The 23,447-nt window shown below is 44.2% G+C and overlaps 1 protein-coding gene across 1 annotated transcript; it reads left to right on the top strand.

Moving 5' to 3' along the window:
* The first annotated feature begins 806 nt into the window (after window positions 1-806).
* LOC116898937 (interferon-induced GTP-binding protein Mx2-like) lies at window positions 807-22,072 on the top strand. The gene is given in 14 exon segments (XM_032900352.1): window positions 807-907; window positions 5,814-6,006; window positions 6,959-7,096; window positions 7,657-7,811; window positions 8,065-8,203; window positions 8,682-8,880; window positions 13,578-13,656; window positions 14,090-14,212; window positions 14,609-14,750; window positions 17,608-17,766; window positions 18,191-18,204; window positions 18,206-18,268; window positions 20,284-20,529; window positions 21,478-22,072. Coding segments are annotated over 14 exon segments (1,980 nt in total). The 5' UTR covers window positions 807-808; the 3' UTR covers window positions 21,709-22,072.
* The last annotated feature ends 1,375 nt before the right edge of the window (window positions 22,073-23,447 follow it).

Raw genomic sequence — 23,447 nt, 5'->3', positions numbered from 1 at the left:
TGTTCTCTGTGCAATGCCATCTGCAGTGGGAAAGAGTTAGGAGTGGGGAGAGAGGAAGCAAGGGTGCCCTGCAGGTCCCCTGAAAATCAGGGTTGATCTGGTTCTGGGAGCAGCTTCTGCTTGACTGGATCAAGATCTGGATGTGCAAATGCAGTCACCTCAGGTGGAGAGTACAGCTAGCTACGCAGGGCAATGAATGTGCAGAAGAGGGTGTGACCTTTCAGGTTTCTCTGCTCCAAAGATCCACCAAGTGTCAAGGTAACTCAGGAGCATTGTACACACTTATAATTTGCAGACAGAACACAGGGTCTAGATCCCAGAACAGGAAACAGAAAGGAACAGACACCTAAGTCCTGTTTTGACTGGTCACTAGGAATCTTTGGTCATGGGACACAAGGCTGGAGTCAGTGATATCCCTTGACTATGCAGTGAGACTAATTAGGACAGCCATGGAATGAATAGATGAGGCTCAACTGAAGTAAAGGGGGTGTTCTGGAGCCTGGACTCCCTTTAATATGTAGTCTTTCCAAAGCAGAGGAAGGAGGGCTGTGTCTGAATTTTTTTTAGACTAAAAGACTCCATGAGTACTTTTAGAATTACTCTACTTTTATGACCCCCTCCCATAGAGGAAACAAACACCTGCCTTTCCAGAAGGACCCCTGGGATGGGATGGGCAGGAAAGAATTTAGGCGTAATGGTGGTATATTTGGTGTAAATTTTAGCCAAGATGTCAAAGGTTGTTTTCCAGACCTTTCTAACTTATAATACTCATTTCCAACAGAGTGCCCCATTGGAAGAAGAAATAAAGATGGTTCTTAGCACAGAAGAAAACAGAAGTGCTGATTTTGTCAACTTACCCAGTGACCCACTGCCCGATGGAGAGACTGGCCTAGGGGAGAACAACAAGGTATGACCCATGTCCATCTGAGACCTGCTCCTTTATGTCATACCCCCTGGAGATGGGTCTCCCCAGGATGCAGGTGTGTCTAGTCTTATCTTTGCTTGGGCCAAGAAGAGACCAGTGGCCCTCTTGTCATGGCTTTCACTGAAGGTGTCCAGGATTCCATCTTGGGAAAGGTGGTATTTGTAGGCATTGCCAAGGCCCTGTCTACTGCTATGTTGTCCTCTCTGCCCATACCATGACTGTGTCTCCAGCTAAAACCCCTGCAAGGACTCATTGAGGCACTACCTCCTGGGAGAAGCCACTTGCCATTTTTTCATAGACCTGGGATCCAGTTTTGCTTAGAAGCAAACCTGGTCTGTGGAAGGAGACCCATCAGCATGTTCCCAGTCTGGCTCAGTCAGCTATCTGATCTTGGGACTGTCTACCACCCTTTAGCAGTGGGTTTTCTGTTTCCACAGTGGGATCAGCAACCTGACTGTGGAGAGGAGAAAGTGCAGCTGATGTTGGTACTCAGAACTTTGTTGTCATTCCCTGTTTGTGAGATTGGGTCACGTGGCTGCCTGTCTAAGTTAAACCCAACATTTAAATCAGTGTTAACAACAGTGTCAAACATCATAGGCAATGACAAGGATCACTGTCTCTCCCTAAATTTGTTTGAATTTCCTTCTTGCTAGGCTATAACCCTCAGAGTGAGAGTCATGAGAATCTCACAGTCAATGACCAAGTTCCTGACAAAATCGACTTATAAACAGGAAAGGTTATTTGGCTTCCAGTTTCAGAGATTAGATTCCATGACCATTAGGTGCCATTGTTCTACAAAGCTGATGTTTAGTGGCTAGGGAAGAAAGGAGAGGTAGAGGAATGGTGGGGACCAGGTTCATTTCAAAGCCATGCTGCCTATGGTTAGTACCCTGGTCCCAATTATTCCAATCCCACCACCTCCCAAGAACAAGCAGCTGGGGACCAAACTTCACCAGGAGGTCTTCGAGGGGGATGTTTCATATCTAACCTCATCCACTCACACTCACATGCTCAGGCAGATAGGTACTGAGTGTCTGATCTGGGAGTTTTCAGACTCACAGGAGCAGCACAGCTTCCTCTGCAGGAGGAAGAAGCCTAGGGCTGGAGCCATTTGCTTTAACAGGCACAGGTGTACTCTTGGAGGCACAAGTGAGACTCTTAACACCTCTTGGGAGCACAGCTCTTGTCAGCAACAAAACAAGCCCTGGAAGACCTGGCACTGCAGAACTGGGAGCCAGGGCAGGGATGTAGGGTACTGTTGCTAAGATTCTTTCCCTAGGGGAGACAACAATGTATGCCCCTCCTCCTAAGGTCCCAAGGACAAAAGAAGGTGCAGTTAGACCAGCATTCACCAGGGAAGCAATGCATTTGTTAGGCTTCCTTTGCAGATCAAGGGGCAAGGGTTTACAACAGGAATGTGAGTGGCCTTAAAGCAACCACACTGGAAGGTCTGCACCTAGCAGGGATGATGGCTCTCCCAAAGCTGTGTAGAGGAAGTCTCCTCCCATCACTACTCCTCACATATATCCTCTAGTCTATCTCCATTCCATGATCCTCTCCTTCCTCATGTGAGGGAAGCTCCAACAGTCTACAAAGTTGGAAAGGTAATGGCTATGTGACTGCAGAAAGCTTCAGCAGAGGCTACAGCATGGGGAGCAACTTAGGAAGAAGCAGGCAAAAGATACTGAAGGGAAAGTCTGTGGTTGCCAAGAGCAGGAGGCAGAAGGGCCTGCTAGAGGGGAAAGTGTCGGGTAAGGGTAGGTGTGGATGTAGTGTCCCAGCCCTGACAATGGTGGTTTCCCTCACCTGGGGATGGGCTACCTGTGCCTTAGCTTACTGCTCTATTTTATCAACTGTTATGAAGGGATGATACAGGGGCATGAAAAAAATATTGCTTGGAATCAGACTTACTGCTGGGCACCATGCATAGTGAGGTCTCAGACCCAGCCACCCAGCAACTATCCTGAGTATGTTCAGTGGGGTCAGACCATAGCTGGCTAGAGAGTTCAAGTCACCTTTGTTGGTGTTAGGTTGAAACCCAAGATTAATCCTCTGTCGAAGATATACTTTGCAAACATTTGCTCCCTAGCTGATATTTTTTTTCCTTTTTTTGGAGACCAGATAACTCTGATGACTTTATGAATTCTTGCCTGCCTTATGCCATTTTGACCATTTCTAAGTAAGAAGGACCTAACCCACATTTGTAGATTTTTCTGTTGTTGTTGTTTTCAAGAATTTCTAATGTGTTGACATTGGAAAATAAAATAAGTCTACCTATGAAGGAAACAATGACAACTTACTGTGTGGTGTAAGAACCCTTTTCCTGCAATGCCTCCATCCTCCTATCTGTCATGGTCTTCCTTTTCCTTTCATCAGAAACCCCACAATGCATTGCTGCTGTTAATGTTCAACTATCATCAAAGGATGGTGAAGTCATACCAGTCACCCACCACTTGTGGTACCCAGTCCATTGTATGGATTTTGGATGTCTCTCCTGTCACTTTCCTTCTGGTACACAGGATGACTTTTTCAATTCCTGCCTTGTGGATGTGATGGGGATGAGTTTCCTCAGTTTCATAAATGGAAACTCTGTATTTTGCCATTGTTTTCTGGGTTGACATGTGTCTTAGGGTTTTATTGCTGTGAACAGACACCATGACCAAGGCAAGTCTTATAAAGGACAACATTTAATTGGAGCTGGCTTACAGGTTCAGAGGTTCAGTCCATTATCATCAAGGCAGGAACATGGCATCATCCCGGTAGGCACGGTATAGTAGGAAGTAAGAGTTGTACATCTTCATCTGCAGGCTGCTAGTTAAAGACTGGCTTCTAGGCAGCTAGGATAAGGGTCTTAAGAAGCCTATACCCACAGTGACACACCTACTACAACAAGGCCACACCCACTTCAACAAGACCACACCCATGCCAACAGGGCCACACCTTCTAACAGTACCACTCCCAGGACCAAGCATATACAAGCCATCATGATATTTAAAATAAGCATCTCCTGATTTTCACGAGAAAAGCAAAGGGGAGCTTCAGAATGGGCTATCTGACTCCCAAATGGTGACATTTCAGTCAAGGTGCTTACTTCTCCAAGTTTCAGAGGGGTAAATTATGGCATCTATTCATAACAGAGAACTTTAATTTAATTTAATATTGTTTAGCTTAATTGCTTTATCATAGAATGAGAGAGATATGTGCAAAGTGCTGTGACCTACCCAGCACTTACCACTAAACTAAATCCTCTCATCTTCTTTTCTAACAGAGTTGCAATTTAATTAACACTTTTTAAAAAAATACATAATTAAATAAATAATTTTTTAAAACCTTGAAGTCTTCTTACAGATTATAATATAAAGGCCACATTACTGGTCAAAGACATACTAAGGCCAAGCCATAAAGTGTTTATTTCCAGTCCTCTGAGTAGCTTGACCCTTGCCCTAAAAATGATATTTTTGCTAGGGATAGCAGCATAGGTTCCCATAAATATTTTTTGAAAATGGAGGTGTAACCTCGTTGTTAAGATGGACTGGCATATGCTACCCCACTGTTTTCACACTGCCATTATTTCTGATAAGAATTTTGGTTATCAAGCTTATCTTTGTTCCTCTGTAGGTATGGGGTCATTTTCTGACTACTTTTAATATCTCCTGTTTATAACTAGTGAGCACCTGAAGTTTGTTGACTTTCTTCATCCTTTTTGTTAAAGTTGTCATTAAAAAAGCAGGCCCTGTCTCTCCCTAGGTAGTAAGGGAAAGTGGCTCACTGAACTGTAAGCTGCTCAAACATTGTCACCATGAGAACAGACACTGTATGTAAAAGAGGTTAAAGGGGAATTAAGGGTTAAACGTGTGGACTCTAAGGCAGTGGAGAAGATGAGTGTAAAAGCTATGAGAAACATTCCAAACAGGTAGGAGAAGCAGGGCTCTGATCCAGTGACACAGGGCAGCAGGCACACAGGAAGCACTTGAGGATGCCTGTAGAGTATGATTGACCCTCTTACATATTGACTTTTAATCAGGCTAACTGTAACACAGAAAATTGTGTATAAGGATGGCTTCTAATAAGTTTGCATTTGGGAGGCCATCTCAGACCACCCCACAGACAAGAAAACAAATACGAGGTAACCAAGACAGACTGTAGCAACCACTCGATGACTGTGGTAGAGTTCTTTACTGTAGTGGAGCTACAAACTGATCACCGTGAGAATACAGAGTTTAGTATAATAAACCCCACTGGAGATCTGTGATGCATGTGTATTTCAAACATGGGTAATAACACTTCAGAGCAACCAATAGCTGGGGAATTGTCACGTTCAAACATGGATTCAGAGTTGGATAGAATGGGGCTTCAATTACTCCTAACTGAGCAGGCATTACATAGGCAGTATATGAGCTGGTTGGGCAAGGAGACAGGCATAGGGTATGTGTTTGCTCTGCCATTGGCTCTGCCTATAACAGTCTGGAGAATTGACCAATTACCACTGAGATTACTTCAGCCTTTTCTAGTTATTGCCATGACCCTATAAAAACTGAATGACTTTACCTCTGCCTTGGAAACCCATGTCTGTCTGTCTGTCTCTCTCCCTCTACGCTCTCGCTCTCTTTTCTCTGGAGATAGTGAATCTGGGGTCACCCTTGCACGTCCATTACTGGACATCAGGAGCGCGCTGTACTTTAGGTGCTTGGAACACACACAACATGGATCCTGACTCTTTCATCATCAAGACAGAAGAATCGGCATTTTTGTAGTTCCCCAAATATATTTAACTATTTCTCATTGTCTGGGGAATTCTAACAACACATGCATTGCTCTTGAACTCTGTTGGCTTTGCTGGAACATCTCTTTTGAAGCAATGACCTCACTCTTCTTTTCCCTCATTCAGGATTCTGTGAACAACCTCTGCAGTCAGTATGAGGAGAAGGTGCGGCCCTGCATTGACCTCATCGACTCCCTGCGAGCTCTGGGTGTGGAGCAAGACCTGGCCCTTCCTGCCATCGCTGTCATCGGGGACCAGAGTTCAGGGAAGAGCTCTGTGCTGGAAGCACTGTCTGGAGTGGCCCTCCCCAGAGGCAGTGGTGAGAGCTCAGTGACTATTGCTCTGCTAGGCTGTGGGCCCTGGGACTTCAAAGGTAGTAACAGGTCCCCTTCCAGTTTGGGGCATAGCAGAATAAAGGTCAAGGTGAGCTTACCATTTAGCTTGTGGTGCAATCTTAGATTTTCTTTCTCTTCTCACAAAGGCACCAGGTTCAGGGTCAGTTACTAGGGTTCCACCCATGCAGCTTGTCAAGCTCTCCATCAGCCTACATTACCTCTTTCCAGGCTCTGTGTCCACAGAGTCGCTCCAGGTGTTGAGTCTGAACACATGTGCTGAGGATGGGGGCAGCTTTAGTCTATCAAACACTCCCATTGTACATTTGAGAGTCACTTGAACTCTGCAGCTTGCAGGAGCTCTGATTGAGTGGGCCAGGTCCCAAATCCCTTCCTCTGAGGTGACTGCTCCTTTCAGAGAAGAGGCTGGTGTCCAGGTTAGTGTTGCTGTTTAAATTCTATGGCTGAGGCAGTCATTGGACACTCAGGGAGCGAACTGGTTCAAGGACACAAAGTGAGAAGACATAGACACGACAAGAGTAGGAAGGAGATCATAACATGAGGCATGATGAAGTAGCCTGGAGGACAGATTGAAGAGGATGTGTAAGCTAGTAGGACATGTCAAGTATTTTAAAGGTTCTCCCAAAGTCCCTATGGCACTGAGAGTGCCACACTAGGAGGAATCCCCTAAGCGTTCCTTAGCTGTCAGCCTGAAGTGGTTGTTAGCTTTTGCCCCAAATGCATAACTGTGACCTGGGTTCTTCTTCCTACAATATAGGCCTGAGGTCACCCTGGACAGACAGCATCAGAGTGAGGCCAGATGTTTCTATTCCCAGCAGGTCTGCAGATGAGACTGTGAAGGTGTGGGCACCTCTAGTCTAAGGCCCCATACTGGTGTGTGCGGCAGAATACTAGATTAACATGGACCTCATCTTATAGGTATTGTTACCAGATGTCCCCTGGTGCTGAAATTGAAGAAGCTGAATCAGGGTGAGGAGTGGAAAGGCAAAGTCACCTATGATGACATCGAAGTGGAGCTCTCTCATCCTTCAGAGGTGGAAGAGGCCATCAACACAGGTCAGTACCCTGTTTCTCTCTTGTCCTCAGACTGTCTGCTAACACTGTGTCTTGAGACAGAGGAGAAATGATGATTCTGTCTGTCAGGACTTGCTCCCTTCTAAGCTACTGTCACACAGGAGGCCTGCACAGAAGAGGCTTTGAATTCATTCTCTGTGGCTGTGGCACAGCTCCTCACAGAATGCCTTATAGGAGGATTTACATCGTATTGTGGATTCAGAGGGTTTTGTCCATGGTCACCTTTTCCTATGATCCTGGGAGCAACATTATTGTGACAAAGACAAGTGGTAGCAGACAGGAAACAGAATGTCACAGAAATAAAACATATGGACCTGCCCCCAACCTCCTACTTCCTATAGCATAGTTCCACCTTCCAAAGTGTCAAAATATGACCAGTTGAGGACCAACGCTACTTTTCAGTGCAGGAGCCTGCGGCATCACTGCCTGGCCAAGACATGCTTTCCCAGAATTCTCCGGTTTAAGATCCCCTCTATCTGCCCTGTAGTCTCCTTATTCTGCCCCACTAAACTTGACCAGGCTATCTTTTTCCTCCTTTCCAGGTCAGAACCATATTGCTGGGGTAGGGCTGGGGATCAGTGATAAACTCATTAGCCTGGATGTCAGCTCCCCACACGTCCCAGACCTGACTCTGATTGACCTTCCTGGAATCACCAGGGTGGCTGTAGGCAACCAGCCTGCAGACATAGGACGCCAGGTGAGACTCTAGGTCCTACTCGGACACATTGGGCTACAGGGGTGCTGGGGTATGTGTAAGAGAAATGTTGTAGAACTGGAGTAAGACTGCATAGCCAGGCTTTACCACAAACTCCATGTTTGATAGAAACAGGGAGGCAAATGGGTGCAGTCCCTGGAGGCCAGGGCCTGAACCCTGAAGCAAGTGGATGGTCCGGACCATCTCATTCTTGATCCTGTCTCCATAATTAAGAGTCACTATCTCATTCTTACAGATCAAGAGACTTATCACTAACTACATCCAAAAACAAGAGACCATCAACCTGGTGGTGGTCCCCAGCAATGTGGACATTGCCACCACAGAGGCCCTGAGCATGGCTCAGGAGGTGGACCCTGAAGGGGATAGGACCATAGGTAAGGAGAGTGGGAGATAACAATGGTGTGTGAGTACAAATGAGATACATCTCCTGGTTCCAGATGAACTAAGCTTAGGATCCCACTGAGGACAGAGAAAGGGACCCCCTCATCTCATCTCCCTGGTGAAAAAGGTCCAAGGAGCCAGAGTTGGACAAGCACAGGGAGGAAATCATATCTGCTGAGACTCATTGGGCCAGGAGCCATGGTAAAGTCCATGGCAGAGAGAAGAATGAACACCTGTAGTTTGGAAGGTGGCCATGGAGAGGTGCTGAGGAGTCTGTAGATGTTAGAAGGGCTTCACTGTATTCACAGGGCCACATACCCAAGTCTCTGTGTGTGGGTTTGCTCCTAGCATGGGTTTTGTGTAGATCATGTCTGCCTCAGCCAAGGATGGGGTCCTGGTGGCCAGTGAGAGCTGAGCTTCCTGCTATCTTGGAGCAGGGTGCATTCTCTGATCTCAATGCCTGTGCTTCAGGGATCTTGACCAAGCCTGATCTGGTGGACAGAGGGACTGAAGACAAGGTCGTGGATGTGGTGAGGAACCTCGTGTGCCACCTGAAGAAGGGCTACATGATAGTCAAGTGCAGGGGTCAGCAGGACATCCAGGAGCAGCTGAGCCTGGCTGAGGCTCTTCAGAAGGAGCAAGTCTTCTTCAGTGAACACCCTCAATTCAGGTGCCTCTGCCATACCGTCCCATGGAGTGAAAATTGCTGGTCAAGAGCAGACCTGACATGAGGGGTGTGTGTGTGTACAACAAGCCTGAGAATGCAATGCACCTTGGGAACCACTGTAGAATCTTCCTTTAGGCAAAAAAAATGCAGAAAGTAGTACTTAAAGAGTGGTAAGTTGTGAAAAGGGGAAGGGGACTTGCGAAAGTGCCACAGTCAAATGGTACAGGAACCAGAGTCACAACAAGAGCAGAGCAGAGGAAAAGAAGGAGACGCAGATCCTGGCAGTGCCTTTGATATGTCATAAAGGTAGCCTCAGCTACGAGAGATATCAGTTCAGACATTCATGGCAGGGACGACTGTTCACTAGCTCCAGAAAAATGATGCCAGGTTATAGCTCGGTAAGTTACAGCATAACAAAGGCCGGGCTGCAATAGACACAGTTGATAAGGACTGAGATTCCAAACAGACCTGCTGCTGATGGCTTCAAATCCCACAAGACCTCTGTAATTTCCTACTGCAGGAGCATTCTTTTTGAAAAGGCTGTCTTAATCTTAATGAGAACTCTTTGATTTTTTTTCCATTAGGTGTGATGTTGGCTATAGATTTTTCATATATATCCTTTATTAAGTTGAGTGAAGCCCTGTCCATCCCAAGCTTCTCCATGACTTTTGTCATGAAAAGGATATTAGCTTTTTTTGTTTGTTTGTTTGTTTGTTTTTGTCAAAGCCTTCTTCTGTGTGTAATGAGATGATCCTGTGATTTGTCTTTGAGTTCATTGTATGCTGGATAATATTAATTGATTTATATATGTTGAACCATCTTTCTGTATCTGGAATGAAACCAACTTGGTTGTGATGAATGATAATTTTGTATGAGTTTCAATTTGGTTGCCAATAATTTATTGAAATCTTTGCATATTTCCTCATCCAGGAGAGTGGACTGTAATTGTCTTGTTTGTTTGTTTGTTTGTTTGTTTGTTTGTTTTGTGTTGTCTGGTTTCGGCATCGAGGTCATACTGGCTTCAGAGAGAAGAGTTTGGAAGCTAGTCTTCATTTTCTCTCTCGTGGGAAATTTGAACAGAAATGGTGTGAATTCCTTGTAGGTAGAATTCTACAGGGAATCCATCTGATCCTGGGCCTTTTTTAGTTGAGTTTTTATTTCTGTTTCAATCTCTTTCCTGGCTATGAATCTGTCTAAACTATTTATTTCAATTTGGCTTAATGTCAGTATGTTCTATACATCTAAGATTTTACCCATGTCTTTTAGGCTTTTCAGTTTCATGGGATGAATTTATATATTCTTTTTTCCAAGAAAGTCCTTATGAGTTCCTGCATTCCACCTGAATCTATCGCAATGCCTCTCTTTTCATTTCTGATTTTATTAACCTGGGATCTCTCTCTCTCTCTCTCTCTCTCTCTCTCTCTCTCTCTCTCTCTCTCCCTCCCTCCCTCCTCCCTCCCCCCAACTTTGGTTAATTTAGCCAAAGGTTTGTCAATCTTGTTTATCTTTCCAAAGAAGGAACTTTATGATTTTTTTCTATTTTATTTCACCTATGTCAGCCCCGATTATAGTTTTACATTCCAATTCAATGTATGGAGGTGTTGTTTGCCCTTGATTTTCTAAGGCTTTCAAGTGGTCGTTAAGTTATTAATTTGTCATATCTCAACATTTTTATATACTTATGCTGTAAACAATTCTCTTAAGACTACTTTCACGTCATAGAATTTTATATGTTGTTTTTATATCCACTCAATTCTTAGATTTTTTCATTTTATTTATTCCATCTATCATCTATTGTCTATCATCTATCTATTCATCTATCTACCTATCTATGATCTACCATCTATCTCTCTATCTATCTATCCAGCAAATTATTGAAATCTTTAAATATCCATACTTCTTCCTAATAACAATTATTATTCAGTAGTGGGTTGTTTAGAGTCCTCGACTTTGTGTATTGTTTGTAGTTTTTGTTGCTGTTAATACATAGCTTAATTCTGTTGTGGTCAGATAGAATAAAGGATGTTATTTAAAGTCCTGTGTTTGTTGAGATTTGATTTGTGTTCTAATGGGTGATACATTTTAAAGAAAGGTCCATGGACTACAGAGAAGAATGTAGTCTTAGTGTTTGAGTAGATATGTGTGTGTGTGTGTGTGTGTGTGTGTGTGTGTGTGTGTGTGTTACGTCCATTTGATTTTTCTGTGTCTGTCTGTCTTTTTTCTTTCTATTTTTTTTCCTTTTGAGATAAGGCACCCTGTGTTTAATGTCTATAAGATTGTATTGTCCTTTTCCTATTTTGTTCCTTCCTTTAAGTATAAAGTGTCCCTCCTTCTGTCCCTCCCCACTCTTGGATTTAGTCTTTATTTGTCGAGACAGGGTTTCTTTGTGTAGCCCTAGCTATCCTGGAACTCATTCTGTAGACCAGGCTAGCCAGGCTGGCCTCAAATTCACAGAGATCCTCATGCCTCTATATCCCTAGTGGTGAAATTAAAAGTATGTACCACTATGCCTGGTCCACTCTTATCTCTTTTGATTAGTTTTAGGTTTATTAGGTATTAGAATATCTACCCTGTTAGTATCCGAGATCCATGTGCTTTTCTATCCTTACCTGAGGTTGTCTATCATTGATGGTAAGCTGTGTTTTCTGGAGGCAGCAAAAAAAAAAAATAGATGGATTCTGTAATATTCAGAGTTATTATTCCTGGATATGTGCTAATTCCTGTCATTGTTGTTGCTTTGTTTGTTTTTGACTATGCATTTTGAGACAGTGTCTCACTGTACAATTCTGTCTGTCCTGGAATTCACTATATAGACCAGGCTCACAGACTGCACTACCATGCCTGGCTTTCTTGTTGCTTCTGTGGTGTTCCTTGACATCTTTTGATAGACTATTGTGGTATTGCCTATGTATTCCCCATAAATTCTTGGTTATGTTTATCCTTCTCTTCAGATCCAGGTATTTTTTTAAGAATCCTTTGTAAAGCTGTTTTAGCACTCATAAATTCCCTAAATCTGTTATATCATGGGACATTTTATTTCTCCATCAATTTTAATAGATAGCTTTGCTGGGTATAATTGCCTGGGTTCATGTTTGTGCTCTTTCAGAACTTGGAATACATCTTTCCAAGTTTTCCTGGCTTTAAAAGCTTCTAATGTGTACCTGCCTTTAATCCCAGCACCTGGGAGTCAAAGACGGGTGGATGTGTAGGAGCTGGAGGCCAGCCTAGTCTACATAGTGAGTTCTAGGAGAGCCAGGGCTACATACAGAGACCTGGGTTCTAAAAAAAAAAAAATCAAAAGTAAAGTTTTCATTGAATTCCATTTCTATCCTACCATAGTATGTTTGTTATTGTTGTTTGTTTGATTAAATAAATTGATCAGTGTTAGAAATTTAATCCCTAATAAGAATAAGCTGTCACAGGCAGGAAGAGTTCTAACTTTCTTATGCCTTGTATCCTACACATAACAGTGTACTGTGTGAACACAGATTTTGATAGCATGAGACTAGTATAGCTTCATGCCTTGAAAAGCTCATGGCGTAAATCCTCTCTTGGGTCAGAGTGAGTCTCCCCACTTTACTTGTTCATCACACAAATGCAAACGCATGTCAATGAATTTGTATAAAGACCTGGATATGTATGTATTGTGTATATTTCTGTGTATTATGCATGTGAGTGTGCATGCATGTACTCATATGTGTAGCCTATATGGAAGGGTATGTATACTAGTATGAATTATGTATGTATATTGCAGGAGTTTTGGGGGTCCTGCTTGAGGTTTAGTAATAAAGACACAGTGTACTACAAAACACTGTACAGTACAAGGCTGCTAGGCTATTTTGGCGGGCAGTCCCTCAGCTAGACATCCAGACTCCGCCTGTCTTCCCTGCCACTGTCTCTCTAGCACATGGCTCTCTCTGCTGTACCTCCCAGTACTGCTCCTGTTCTCCCTCTGCTTCAGCTCTAACCTTCATGCCTTTATTAACCAAGTGCCTCACTCCTTCTCCTACAAATAAAGTTATTAGCATAGTGAGAGAGCTTCCACAGCTTACTCACTCTAGGACAATCAGCAGCAGACAGGATTGTGCTCTATGCCTGCAGCTGACCAGGTTGACAGCTACGTGACCTCCCCCATGGTAGCTTGCTTTATTAACATGATAATCTCAGAGAATCATCTTTTTGGCCAGATAAGAAAGTGACAAACATTTAGAAAGACGGTGTTGTGGCTATAGAAATGAGAATACCATATATCTTGCCAGCACCTGGCACTGCAAACACAGCAATTAACAATTGAGAATACAGGAACAGAGCTTCACAGCCAGTTGTTAATGTATCTGTGTAGATAGATAACTCTGACACATGTGCTGTGTGTGTTTACTCACTTACTACATATGGAAGGATTTGTTGTGTACTTGTGTGTGAATCTATCACACATGGAAAGGGATATGGGTGCTATGATAACATATCTGTAATTGGGTATGTTGTTTTGTGGAAAGCAGAGTTTACTGTGATTATTACCTGAGCTGTGGGGGATCATTGCAGAACTATCCAAGCTGATTCCCCTGCATTATTCCATAAACCCACCCCTGAGTAGGTATCCCATTCACTGATAGTACCAAAACCGCCATGAACTACCCATAGCAGGCTGCAGATATGTTTTCTGGCCATGTCTGATGGAACCCTCTATCCTGTTCCCTCAGAGCTCTTCTGGAGGATGGGAAGGCCACGGTGCCCTGCCTGGCAGAGAGGCTGACCATGGAGCTCATCTCACACATCTGTGTAAGTTTTAGAGATCCTGCTAGAAACAAGTGTTTGTGGTACCCGTTGGACCTGTTGAAAACAAGAAAGAGCTTAGGGGTGTTGGGTTGTTCCAACTTCCCCTGTTTTAGAAGCTGCTAGAAGGTGCTCTGTGGCATTTTCCTGCAGAGAATTCATGTATACATACATGTCTCTGATACACAAGGAGGTGTCCCTGGGTGGGCGATATTTTAGGAACCAACCATGTACAGTGGACAGGATTATGTACCGTATGGAGGTGTGGGCAAACCTGGGTGGAAAAAGATGCTTCTTAAGTGCTTCTCTACACCAGGAAAGTTGTCTCAGGACTTTAGAATGTTGTCCATGTGTCATGATGACTGTGTAGCATAGACATGGGGCCTCCTTTGCATTCCAGTCTAAATTTCCATGTTCCACTCACCTCTTTCCATTTCAGAAATCTCTTCCTTTGTTGGAAAATCAAATAAAGGAAACTCACCAGAGTACAAGTGAGGAGCTGCAGAAGTATGGTGCAGACATACCAGAAGATGAGAATGAAAAAACTTTCTTCCTGATCGAGGTGAGTATTGTCTGTGTGTTCAGACATGGCGACTACATAACTCTCTACACAGGAATCTCTCTGGCATTCTTCAGATCCCATGTCTCCACAGCTGATGGAGATGCATTCTGCCCATTTAGTGTTAAAAGGGGAGTCAAGATAGAGACCGTGGTTGAGTTCATGGGTGGAGCTGGGTGGCGTTTTTCTTTTGTCCACACTGAGAGAAGAGATCTCCCTGAGGATCTCAAAGAGAGAGGGGTAAGGGAGGTATTTCCTGCTGCAAAAGTCCCTTCTCCATAAACTTCTATTGGGCCCAGCCACGAAGATTCTCCTGCCTTCAGGGTACACATGTTCTTTCACTATTTTATCCCTTGCGGGAAATATCTCTCCTTATATTGATGTTTTTCTTCTTGACAGAAAATCAATGCTTTTAACCAGGACATCACTGCCATAGTACAAGGGGAAGAGATTGTGAGGGAGAAAGAATGTCGCCTATTCACCAAGCTCCGTAAAGAGTTCTTCTCGTGGAGTGAGGAGATCGAAAGGAATTTCCAAAAAGGTGGGTATCTTGTTCAATCTGTGTTGCTATCCTTAACAATCTTACACACCATTGTTATAGACACTAGAAGTTCATCATTCACAGTTCTGGGTGCTTAGAAGTCCCAGGTCAGGACACCAGAAGGTGTGGTGTCTAGGGCGGTCTTCATCTCTACTTCCATGATGACCCAGCCTGGTCCTTGTGTGAGGAAGATGAGAATCAGCTTCTCTTGTCCTCTGTTCTGAGAACACTCATCTCCTCTTTGAGGACGGGGCAACCATGTCCTAGTCACTTCCTAAAGGCTTGCTTTTCAATGCTAGTACACTAGAAATGAAGTTCTGTTTATGATCTGGGTAATGTATCAGATAAAGACCTGACAACAGACCGAAGTACAGATACTACCAAAGCTAACTTGGTGAAACATGGAGGTTTTCTGGGTGTGGGGTAAATAAAGGAATATGGGTGATTACAGACACAGAAATGACTCAGAGACATCTATATCCTCAAAGCCCACCCCAGCATGAGTGATTGCATATGAAATCTAGTGCACACTGCACACACTGCAAGATAGTGATCTTTCTGGGTAGTTCAATTGGTCTGAGCCTCTGCCGAGCAGCTTGACTTGTCTATGCCTCTGCCAGGCAGCCCAGCTCATCCAAGAGTGACTTTCAACAGTCCCTTTTGTGTGTATGTGTGTGTGTGTGTGTGTGTGTGTGTGTGTGTGTGTGTGTGTGTGTGTGTGTGTGTGTGTGTGTGTATACTTGAGGAGGGGGCCTAGTGAATCTTATCAGTTTCAGAGACTTCCTGAAACCACTCATTTGTTTACTTCCTGAATTTTAAGAGCTTTCCAGGAGGTGGTAGTGTTTTATTTCCCTTAGGAGCATCCTATTTTTTCCCACCTCCCTCTTAATATCTTATGTCTTAGGAGCACCCCTTCAAAATGGACAGTTTTAATCTTGGAGGAAACTGATGCATGTGCAGGGCCTTCAGTCTGGGGTATCTTAATGTATTTCATTATGACAATGAGAAGATAATACAAGTACATGCAGCCCTCAACCTCTGCAGGACCCCACCTCTCCATCTACATATCTTCAGAATCTGAAGCAGGGGAAAAGTTTTATACATTTATTCTTTGATCATATATCAGTGCTGGCATGGCTGACAGGAATCCAAAGAACTTTTCCTTCCTTGAAGTTGCTTGATGAAAACAGAGAATTGGTTTTTACAGATGGAGAATGTGAAATGGTACAGTTGCTATGGATTACAGCAGTGACCCCTCAGAGAAGGGAACACATGCTGCCCACTTCCACTCCCTGGGGAGATTTGGAAGGAAGTCTACAGGAAATAGACAACATACAAGTCCTTTGGCTTTGACCTGACATTTCTACCCAGATTTCTACACGTATTCTACTCTAGGAATTTATGCATACTTGTCAATCCTTGTAAGGGCGTGAGTCACAGTGGACTAAATACCACCCTAAAAGACTCTTTTATATTTAGTATCTTTAAAAACCTCATCTGAAAATAGTCCCACCCTAAGCTGCTGGTTGGTTAGGACCATAGCACAAGAATTTTGAGGAAGGCAATTCAGCTCTTACCATCACTCAGTGGAGTATTTGAACCCACAGAAAGGTGTGGAAGGAGCAAGAATCACAAGCTACTTGGCTGATGAGCCTTGCAGGCAACATACTGAGCCCTTCTGTCACAGGGGCCTGTGTCCTGCAATTCCATGTCAAAGACACTCAATCTACACATGGAGTAGCCAGAGGCAGAGCACAGGGTGCAGAGGTGGAGACAGAATAAGGTGAGGGACCAACTGTTGGGAAGAATAGTGGTTCCAGGGGTGACAGAAACTTCCCAGAACCAAGGATAAGACTGTAGAGCTCAACTTATAACTCTCTGGATATATTTAATATCTTGTTTAATGGGGTAAGTTTCCTTTTCATTAAAAAATATTCTTTAGGTTTGATCTTCTTCAACACCTACATGGTGACTCACACATCCAACTGTACCTCCAATCCCAGGAGATCTGACACTCTATTCTGGCCTGTGGTGGCACTGTATGCATACTGTACACAGACATACATGCAGGAAAAACACCCATACACATAAAATGATAAAAACAGAGAAATAGCAAACACAACCAAACAAAAAAAATGGTCAGTTCATGGTAGAGAAAGCTGCGACCATCTGAGTCTGCTGCCTACTTCCAGTAGAGAGGAGAGGGACTAAGTATTTTGTGTCATGAAGAAGGGATCAAGTCACATTGAGGACATCAGATAGCTGTCATCTTTGGCTGAAGGGTGCCTCTCCTCCCATCCACTTTTTAATGCTGTCTAGGGTTCATGGGGCCTAATGAGCCATGTTCACTGACCCTTCTTTGGTCAAAATTCATAAATCCACATGCTCAGGTCTTTTGGAGACTATATTTTCCTTTGGTTTCCACCTCTTGGATTCTATCATGGTCTCAGACTCTGATCTTGCCTTTTGCCTTAACTGAGAAGTACCATTGAGATGGCATTCTTCTCTATGAACCTGAATATTTTTCTTTCTTTCCTTTTCCTTTTAAAGATTTATTTATTTCCTTTATATATATGAGTACACTGTGACTTTCTTCAGATGCACCAAGAGAAAGCATCAAATTCTATTACAGATGGTCATGAGCCACCATGCTGTTGCTGGGACTTGAACTCAGGAACTCGGGAAGAACAACCAATGTTCTTTACTGCTAAGCCATCTCTCCAGCCCTCCTGCCCCAGTAGCTTTCAATATGCAGACATTTATTTGCTGCACTTTATCTTGGTAAACTCAAAATGGGTTTGTTTAACAAAGTCTGTAAAATGGATTTATAAACAAGTAACTATACCTCCTATTGTAGGTTCTGCTGCTTTATATAAAGAAGTCTACACATTCGAAATGCAGTATCGTGGCCGCGAACTACCAGGGTTTGTGAATTACAAAACATTTGAGAACATCATAAGAAGACAAATCAAAACCCTGGAAGAACCAGCTATGGAAATGCTTCACAAGGTCACTGGTGAGTGTTGCACAGGGTCTCACTGAAGAATGATTTTGTTGCTCTTAGCCATTTTATTTCTGGGATGGGGACACCTCAGAACTCTCTCTCAGCATGAGTTCTAGGCAGGGGCTGGGGCACAGGTTTTCTGTGACCCCAGATACTACTGTAGTGTTCAGGAATCCAACCTATTCTAACCCTGCAACAGAGTCCTGTCACCTCCTAGCCCCTTAGCTCAATCCTATAGAGACCACAGTCAGAGTCCTTCATGCAAGAGGGTGAAGCCTGGGTGTGCTTCTCTCTTCCCTGGGCAAAGAAAGGAGAATGGAGGGAAAGAGAAGGAAAGCACCCACATCCCTCACCTCTGCCCTGGTTTTGCATCTGAACAGCATGAACTCATGTTACCCCTCACCACATTAAACTGCTTCTTTCTCTCTTTAATCAGAAATTGTACGGGCATGCCTTTACAACGGTTTCTGAGAAAAATTTCTCTGAGTTTTTTAATCTCCACAGAACTACCAAGGTAAAACCAAATGTCTTATTTTTAAAGCACAATGAGTAACAGTAGAGAGTCGGTGTTTTGGATTGAGATTACTTCCGCTTTTCTGTGCTTGCTTGGGAAATGCTTAATTAGGTTCCTGCTTAAATTTTAATGATGAGGCTACTGGTGCTGTCTGACTAAAGTAGGGATGTGGACAGGAGGGTGAAGGGATGAAGGAACAGAGGGAGAGAGAATTCAGAGATTAATGCTGAAGTCCACAAATGAGTACCCTCTCAGGGAGGCTCAGAGGCCCACGTTTAGGAAGACACTCCTGACATTAAGGGAAAGGTGACAGATATGGGACTCAAGGGGGACATTAAGATGGATTGTGGGAAGTGAGAAATTTATTGGAAGAGTTGTTAGTGTTATAAGAAAACACTATACCAGTTGCTCTGAGGAAAGTTAGGCCCCAGGTCTCCAGACACCCTGACAGGGATCTGAAGAGAAATGAAACTCACAGAATGGACTCAGGCTCCCTGATAAGTCTCTGAGGGAGGAGCAACATTTCATAACCCTGTAGCCATGCTCTCTGACACCCCAGCAGGCAGAAGGAGAAGCAGTGGGGAAATGACGCCACTGGTAAGCATGAGATAACCATCAGTAGCCTTTCAGTGTCCTTTGATGTGTGCAGGGTGTCTTAGAAAAGGTATTTCCCAAAATGAGAAATCAAGGCATCTGAAAGCCTATTGAATTAGTAGGAGAGCTGATATTCTGTGAAGCAGAGGTAAGGGAAGGGCTGCTGGATTCTTGGGGCCAGATTAGCAGTGTGGTGTAGACTCCATCAGTGAGAATGCTGAATGAAAGCTCTCCTCCATGGCTGTCCTTAAGGCCGAGGACACGATGCCCATAGATGACTGTCCTAAAGTGACCCTTCTTATATCTGCACATTCTCTGGTAGAAGCTTCTTCCTTCTTTCCTGTAGATGTCGAAGCTGCTGAAATAGCAAGGACAGTAGCTGAAGAGAGTAGCAAGGGTCAGAACTGAGAGTCCACAGAGGTCCCAGCCCTTGCCTACCTGTATCCCTTACTTCTCTACTTGTTGTGGCCAAATACCTGATAAGAACAACTTAGTAAGGGTCCATTTGCCCTCACTGTTTGAGGGGATATGGTCTGCTGTGGCCAGAAAGACAGCAGTAGGAATGGGAGGCAGATGGTCACACTTCTCAGTTCAGAAATGAACTGATATGAATGCTCATATTTAGAAGCCCAAACTATAGGATAGCACTGCCCACATTAGGCTGAGTTTTCTGTCTCATTTAAACATCTCAGGAAATACCTTCTCAGACATGATCTAATGGAGAAATCTGTGTGATTCTAAACCTAGCCAAGGAAATGAAGAGGTGATTCAGTAGTTAAGAATGCTTACTGTTGGGACTGGAGATCTGGACCTGAGTTCAAATCCCACCAACCACATGGTGACTCACAACCATCTGTAATGAGATCTGAAGACCTCTTCTTGTTTGTCTGAAGATGGCTACAGTGTATCTGCAGACATGAAATAAATAAATAAATCTTTTTTTAAAAAAAAAAAAAAGCATGCTTACTGCTCTTGGAGACGACATAGGTTCAATTCCCAGTAGCCATATTTAGTGGCTCCAATTCCAGGGGACCCAGGCCCTTTGTCGGGCCTTTGTAGTCACTTGCATGAATATGGTGCACAAACACATAACACACACACACACACACACACACACACACACACACACACACAAATATACAAACTAATCTTTAAATCCATTCAAGTTTGACCCTTGTAGCAGGGGGCTATTCATACCTAGCTCAGACCTCCCCTGATTTCCACCTTCAGCTCAGGGTACCTCTGCACAGATGAGTTGAGCAGGGGGCGGGGGCAGGGGAACAGGGGCTACTTCCAGGTACTGACTGCTTTTATTGCTGCCAAGCGACCAGATGCTTGTGGACCTGTGGAATGCCCTGTGTTCTTACCCCATGGTAAGCAAATCTTGATGACTATTGGCTTGCTCTTCTCTTTCTTTGCAGTCCAAACTTGAAGACATCAGATTAGAACAGGAAACAGAAGCAGAGAAGTCGATCCGGCTTCACTTCCAGATGGAACAAATCATCTACTGCCAGGACCAAATTTATAGGAAAGCCTTGCAGAAGGTCAGAGAGGAGGAAGCTGAGGAGGAGGAGAGGAAGCATGGCAAAAGCAGATCTTCTCAGTCCCAAAATTTACAGACCTCATCCATAGATGAGATCTTCCAGCATCTGAATGCCTACCGCCAGGTAAGTGTGTGAACACATGGAAACTGGGTTTTAGCCCATGTGTTCTCTTTGTTTCGTGTGTCTCTCTGTTTAGGGTGGAAGTCTGCAAGGGGTTTCAGGACAAGTATGTCCTACAGCTCTAGGTGAGCCTCTGGGAAGTGGTTCTAATTCATTCAAATGAACAGGAACCTTAGAGAATTAGATATCTGCCTTTTATGGTCCATGCGACCCTGGCTGTGTGGCTTAGACTCTCAAATCATCAACTTTCTTCTCTGTAAGATGTGTTTTCCCCATCCTGAGTACCAGTGATGGAGTGTAGGGCCCTTACCACAGTATTGGGAATCCATGAGCTCATCAAATAGAAGTTAGGTCCTGACACCTGTTTGGTGGGGCACACATCATGAACCCCAACTAAAAGCAGGTCCTACTCAGTCAGAGCCACAGGAAATTGAAGCACCACACAGGGGAAGTCATGGTGACCTTCTCATCAGACCTTTGACCTGATCACTGCCTACTAGATGGCCAGCCTTGTCATGTGGTCAAGCCCAATGTGCCTGCATTCTATGGCCATGCACCTATATATGATCATGTTGGCTATCTGATTCTGGGACTCTGACAAGTCCAGGGACCTCAACAATTGGGGGAGCAGGAGGTTTTTCCTTCCTGCCTGGCTTTCTCAGAGTCCATGTGTCTACTTGCCATACTGCGTGATTCAGGTCTTGTATGCAGACATCATCTCTTTCTTTTGGCCAAGGCTCTGTTCCCACCCACGGCACCCATGACTGGTTTTGTTGGGTCTCTGCCCCTTACCTCCTCACCTTACCCTTTCCCATTGCCTCAGTCTTCTGCCAGGATACTGAGGGGTCTGAGGGAGGGCTGTTCCTACCAGCATCTCACTACTCAGAGATGACATGGTATGCTCAGGCTTCCTGCACCTCCCCTCAAGCCTTTTGTGTCTCCCTCTACTAGGAGGCTCACAACCGCATCTCCAGCCACATTCCATTGATCATCCAGTATTTCATCTTGAAGATGTTTGCTGAGAAGCTGCAGAAGGGCATGCTCCAGCTCCTGCAGGACAAGGATTCCTGCAGCTGGCTCCTGAAGGAAAAGAGTGACACCAGTGAGAAGAGGAGATTCCTGAAGGAGCGGTTGGCAAGGCTGGCCCAAGCTCAACGCCGGCTAGCCAAATTCCCTGGTTAAGCTGGCCCTGGCCTTTCCTGTGTCTCCTGGATAATGATTCAGGGACAGAAGGGCTCCTGCCTTCCCTTAAGCTAACCACTACCCTTTATCCTATAATAAGTATTAGTTCTAAGATGTGAAGGAGCTTTCCATTCACTCTGAGATGATAAAGAGAAAGAGATTCTCAAAACTCAGCAGTTAGATGAGTAGGAGAAGCCACTTTGCTGATAAGACAATAGCTTCACTCTGAGTACCATTCCTATTCACCATATCCTCATTTTAGAACCCTGCCAGGAACAAGTATTTGCTGAACAAATGGGCCATGACGTTTGGGAGCTGCCTATTGCATTTCTTAATAAACTACTTTTCTATGACTCACTTCAAATTGGTGGAAGAGGGTTGCACAGGACTGCAGAGGGTGGAGGGCAAATGGGAAAAAAAGATGGGTCACTAAGGCCAACCCCGTTGAATTTGGGAACCAAGAAGGGTTTACTTCTAGGGACCACATCAAGTGAAGAGAAGCTTGGAAAGACAAACTTATCAAACACGTGCATGCTTTGTGTACATAGGCACTGGCCTGTAGGAACATAAAGCCGTCTCAGTGTGAGCAGAGCTGTGGGAGGTTCTGCATGCCCAGCTGAAAATGAATAGTAAAAATATCCAGGGTCAGACCAGGTAATCTTAGCAACCTGCAGGAGAGCTGCAGAGTCCCTCCATGGCTGGAAGAGGATAGATAAGCCTAACCCTCAGACTGACTCTCCCAGAACCCAGCTAAAATCTACACAGTACTTACACACAAACACACCGTACAACCCTTGAGTATGAGGATGAAGCATCTTCCAACACCCCTGTCCTGGAGAATGGTGTAAAGACACACAAACCCTACCCCAGACAACCTAGACACTTCCATAGGGAAATAACGTACCTCACACTGTTTCCACTCCAATAAAATCAACTAGTATTCAACACTGTTCCCAGGTTCTTTGCCCATGCACTCATGACTAACATACCTGTACCCACTCATACATCACTAAATTTCTCTCCCTCCAATACAGCTATGTGTGCAACAGGTCTGACTACCCTGAGGGAGAAGTAGACTTGGGATGGCAGAAAATATCATTTAAGACACTCCAAGTCCATTTTCACGACCATGGTCACTCACATTTGACTCAAGATAAATCTTCTCCTGTTTCCTTTGGAATAACAGTTGGGTTTTGCATCAACTTTTGCACTGAACCCAGATGGATGACTGTGAATGTATGCTCTTACACAGTAGGAGATCAGGGTATATTCCACAGAAGGACTGGGACTGAAATGCAATTTAGAAATCAGGTATGCATCCTGAATATGGGACCTCAACAATATCTCAAAGCTTTCAAGATCAGGTTTCTGTTGCCCAGGCAAGTGGGCCATCTTGACAAGGCTAGTGCTCATGGAAGAGCTGCACTCCACATTCTGTTTCTTTCCTACCAAGCACAGACAGTTTGTGATGCCTCTTGCTGGGTCATGGACTTCCAAGTCTCTACAGCATTAAAGAAGCCTTGAGAGTTCTTATCTGGGCTGTGGGAATGGGGTCTGTTCCTTCTACTGGGCTCCAGGCTTCCCATTAGCTCCTAGTCACAGAGAAGAGAGACAAAGCTGAGAGTTTCAAGGGGCCTTGGTACAATACTGTGTCCCCACTGGGAAATGTAACATTGTTAGCACTGGTTTCTTAAACTAAGAACAGTGGATAAAACCTGTCTAGATGCTGGTAACTGCCC

This window comes from Rattus rattus, chromosome 4 (genome assembly GCF_011064425.1).
Source record: "Rattus rattus isolate New Zealand chromosome 4, Rrattus_CSIRO_v1, whole genome shotgun sequence".
NCBI classification, from domain to species: Eukaryota; Metazoa; Chordata; class Mammalia; order Rodentia; family Muridae; genus Rattus; species Rattus rattus.
Note: the sequence above shows the minus strand (reverse complement) of the source record. Positions and strands in the feature narration are given on the sequence as shown.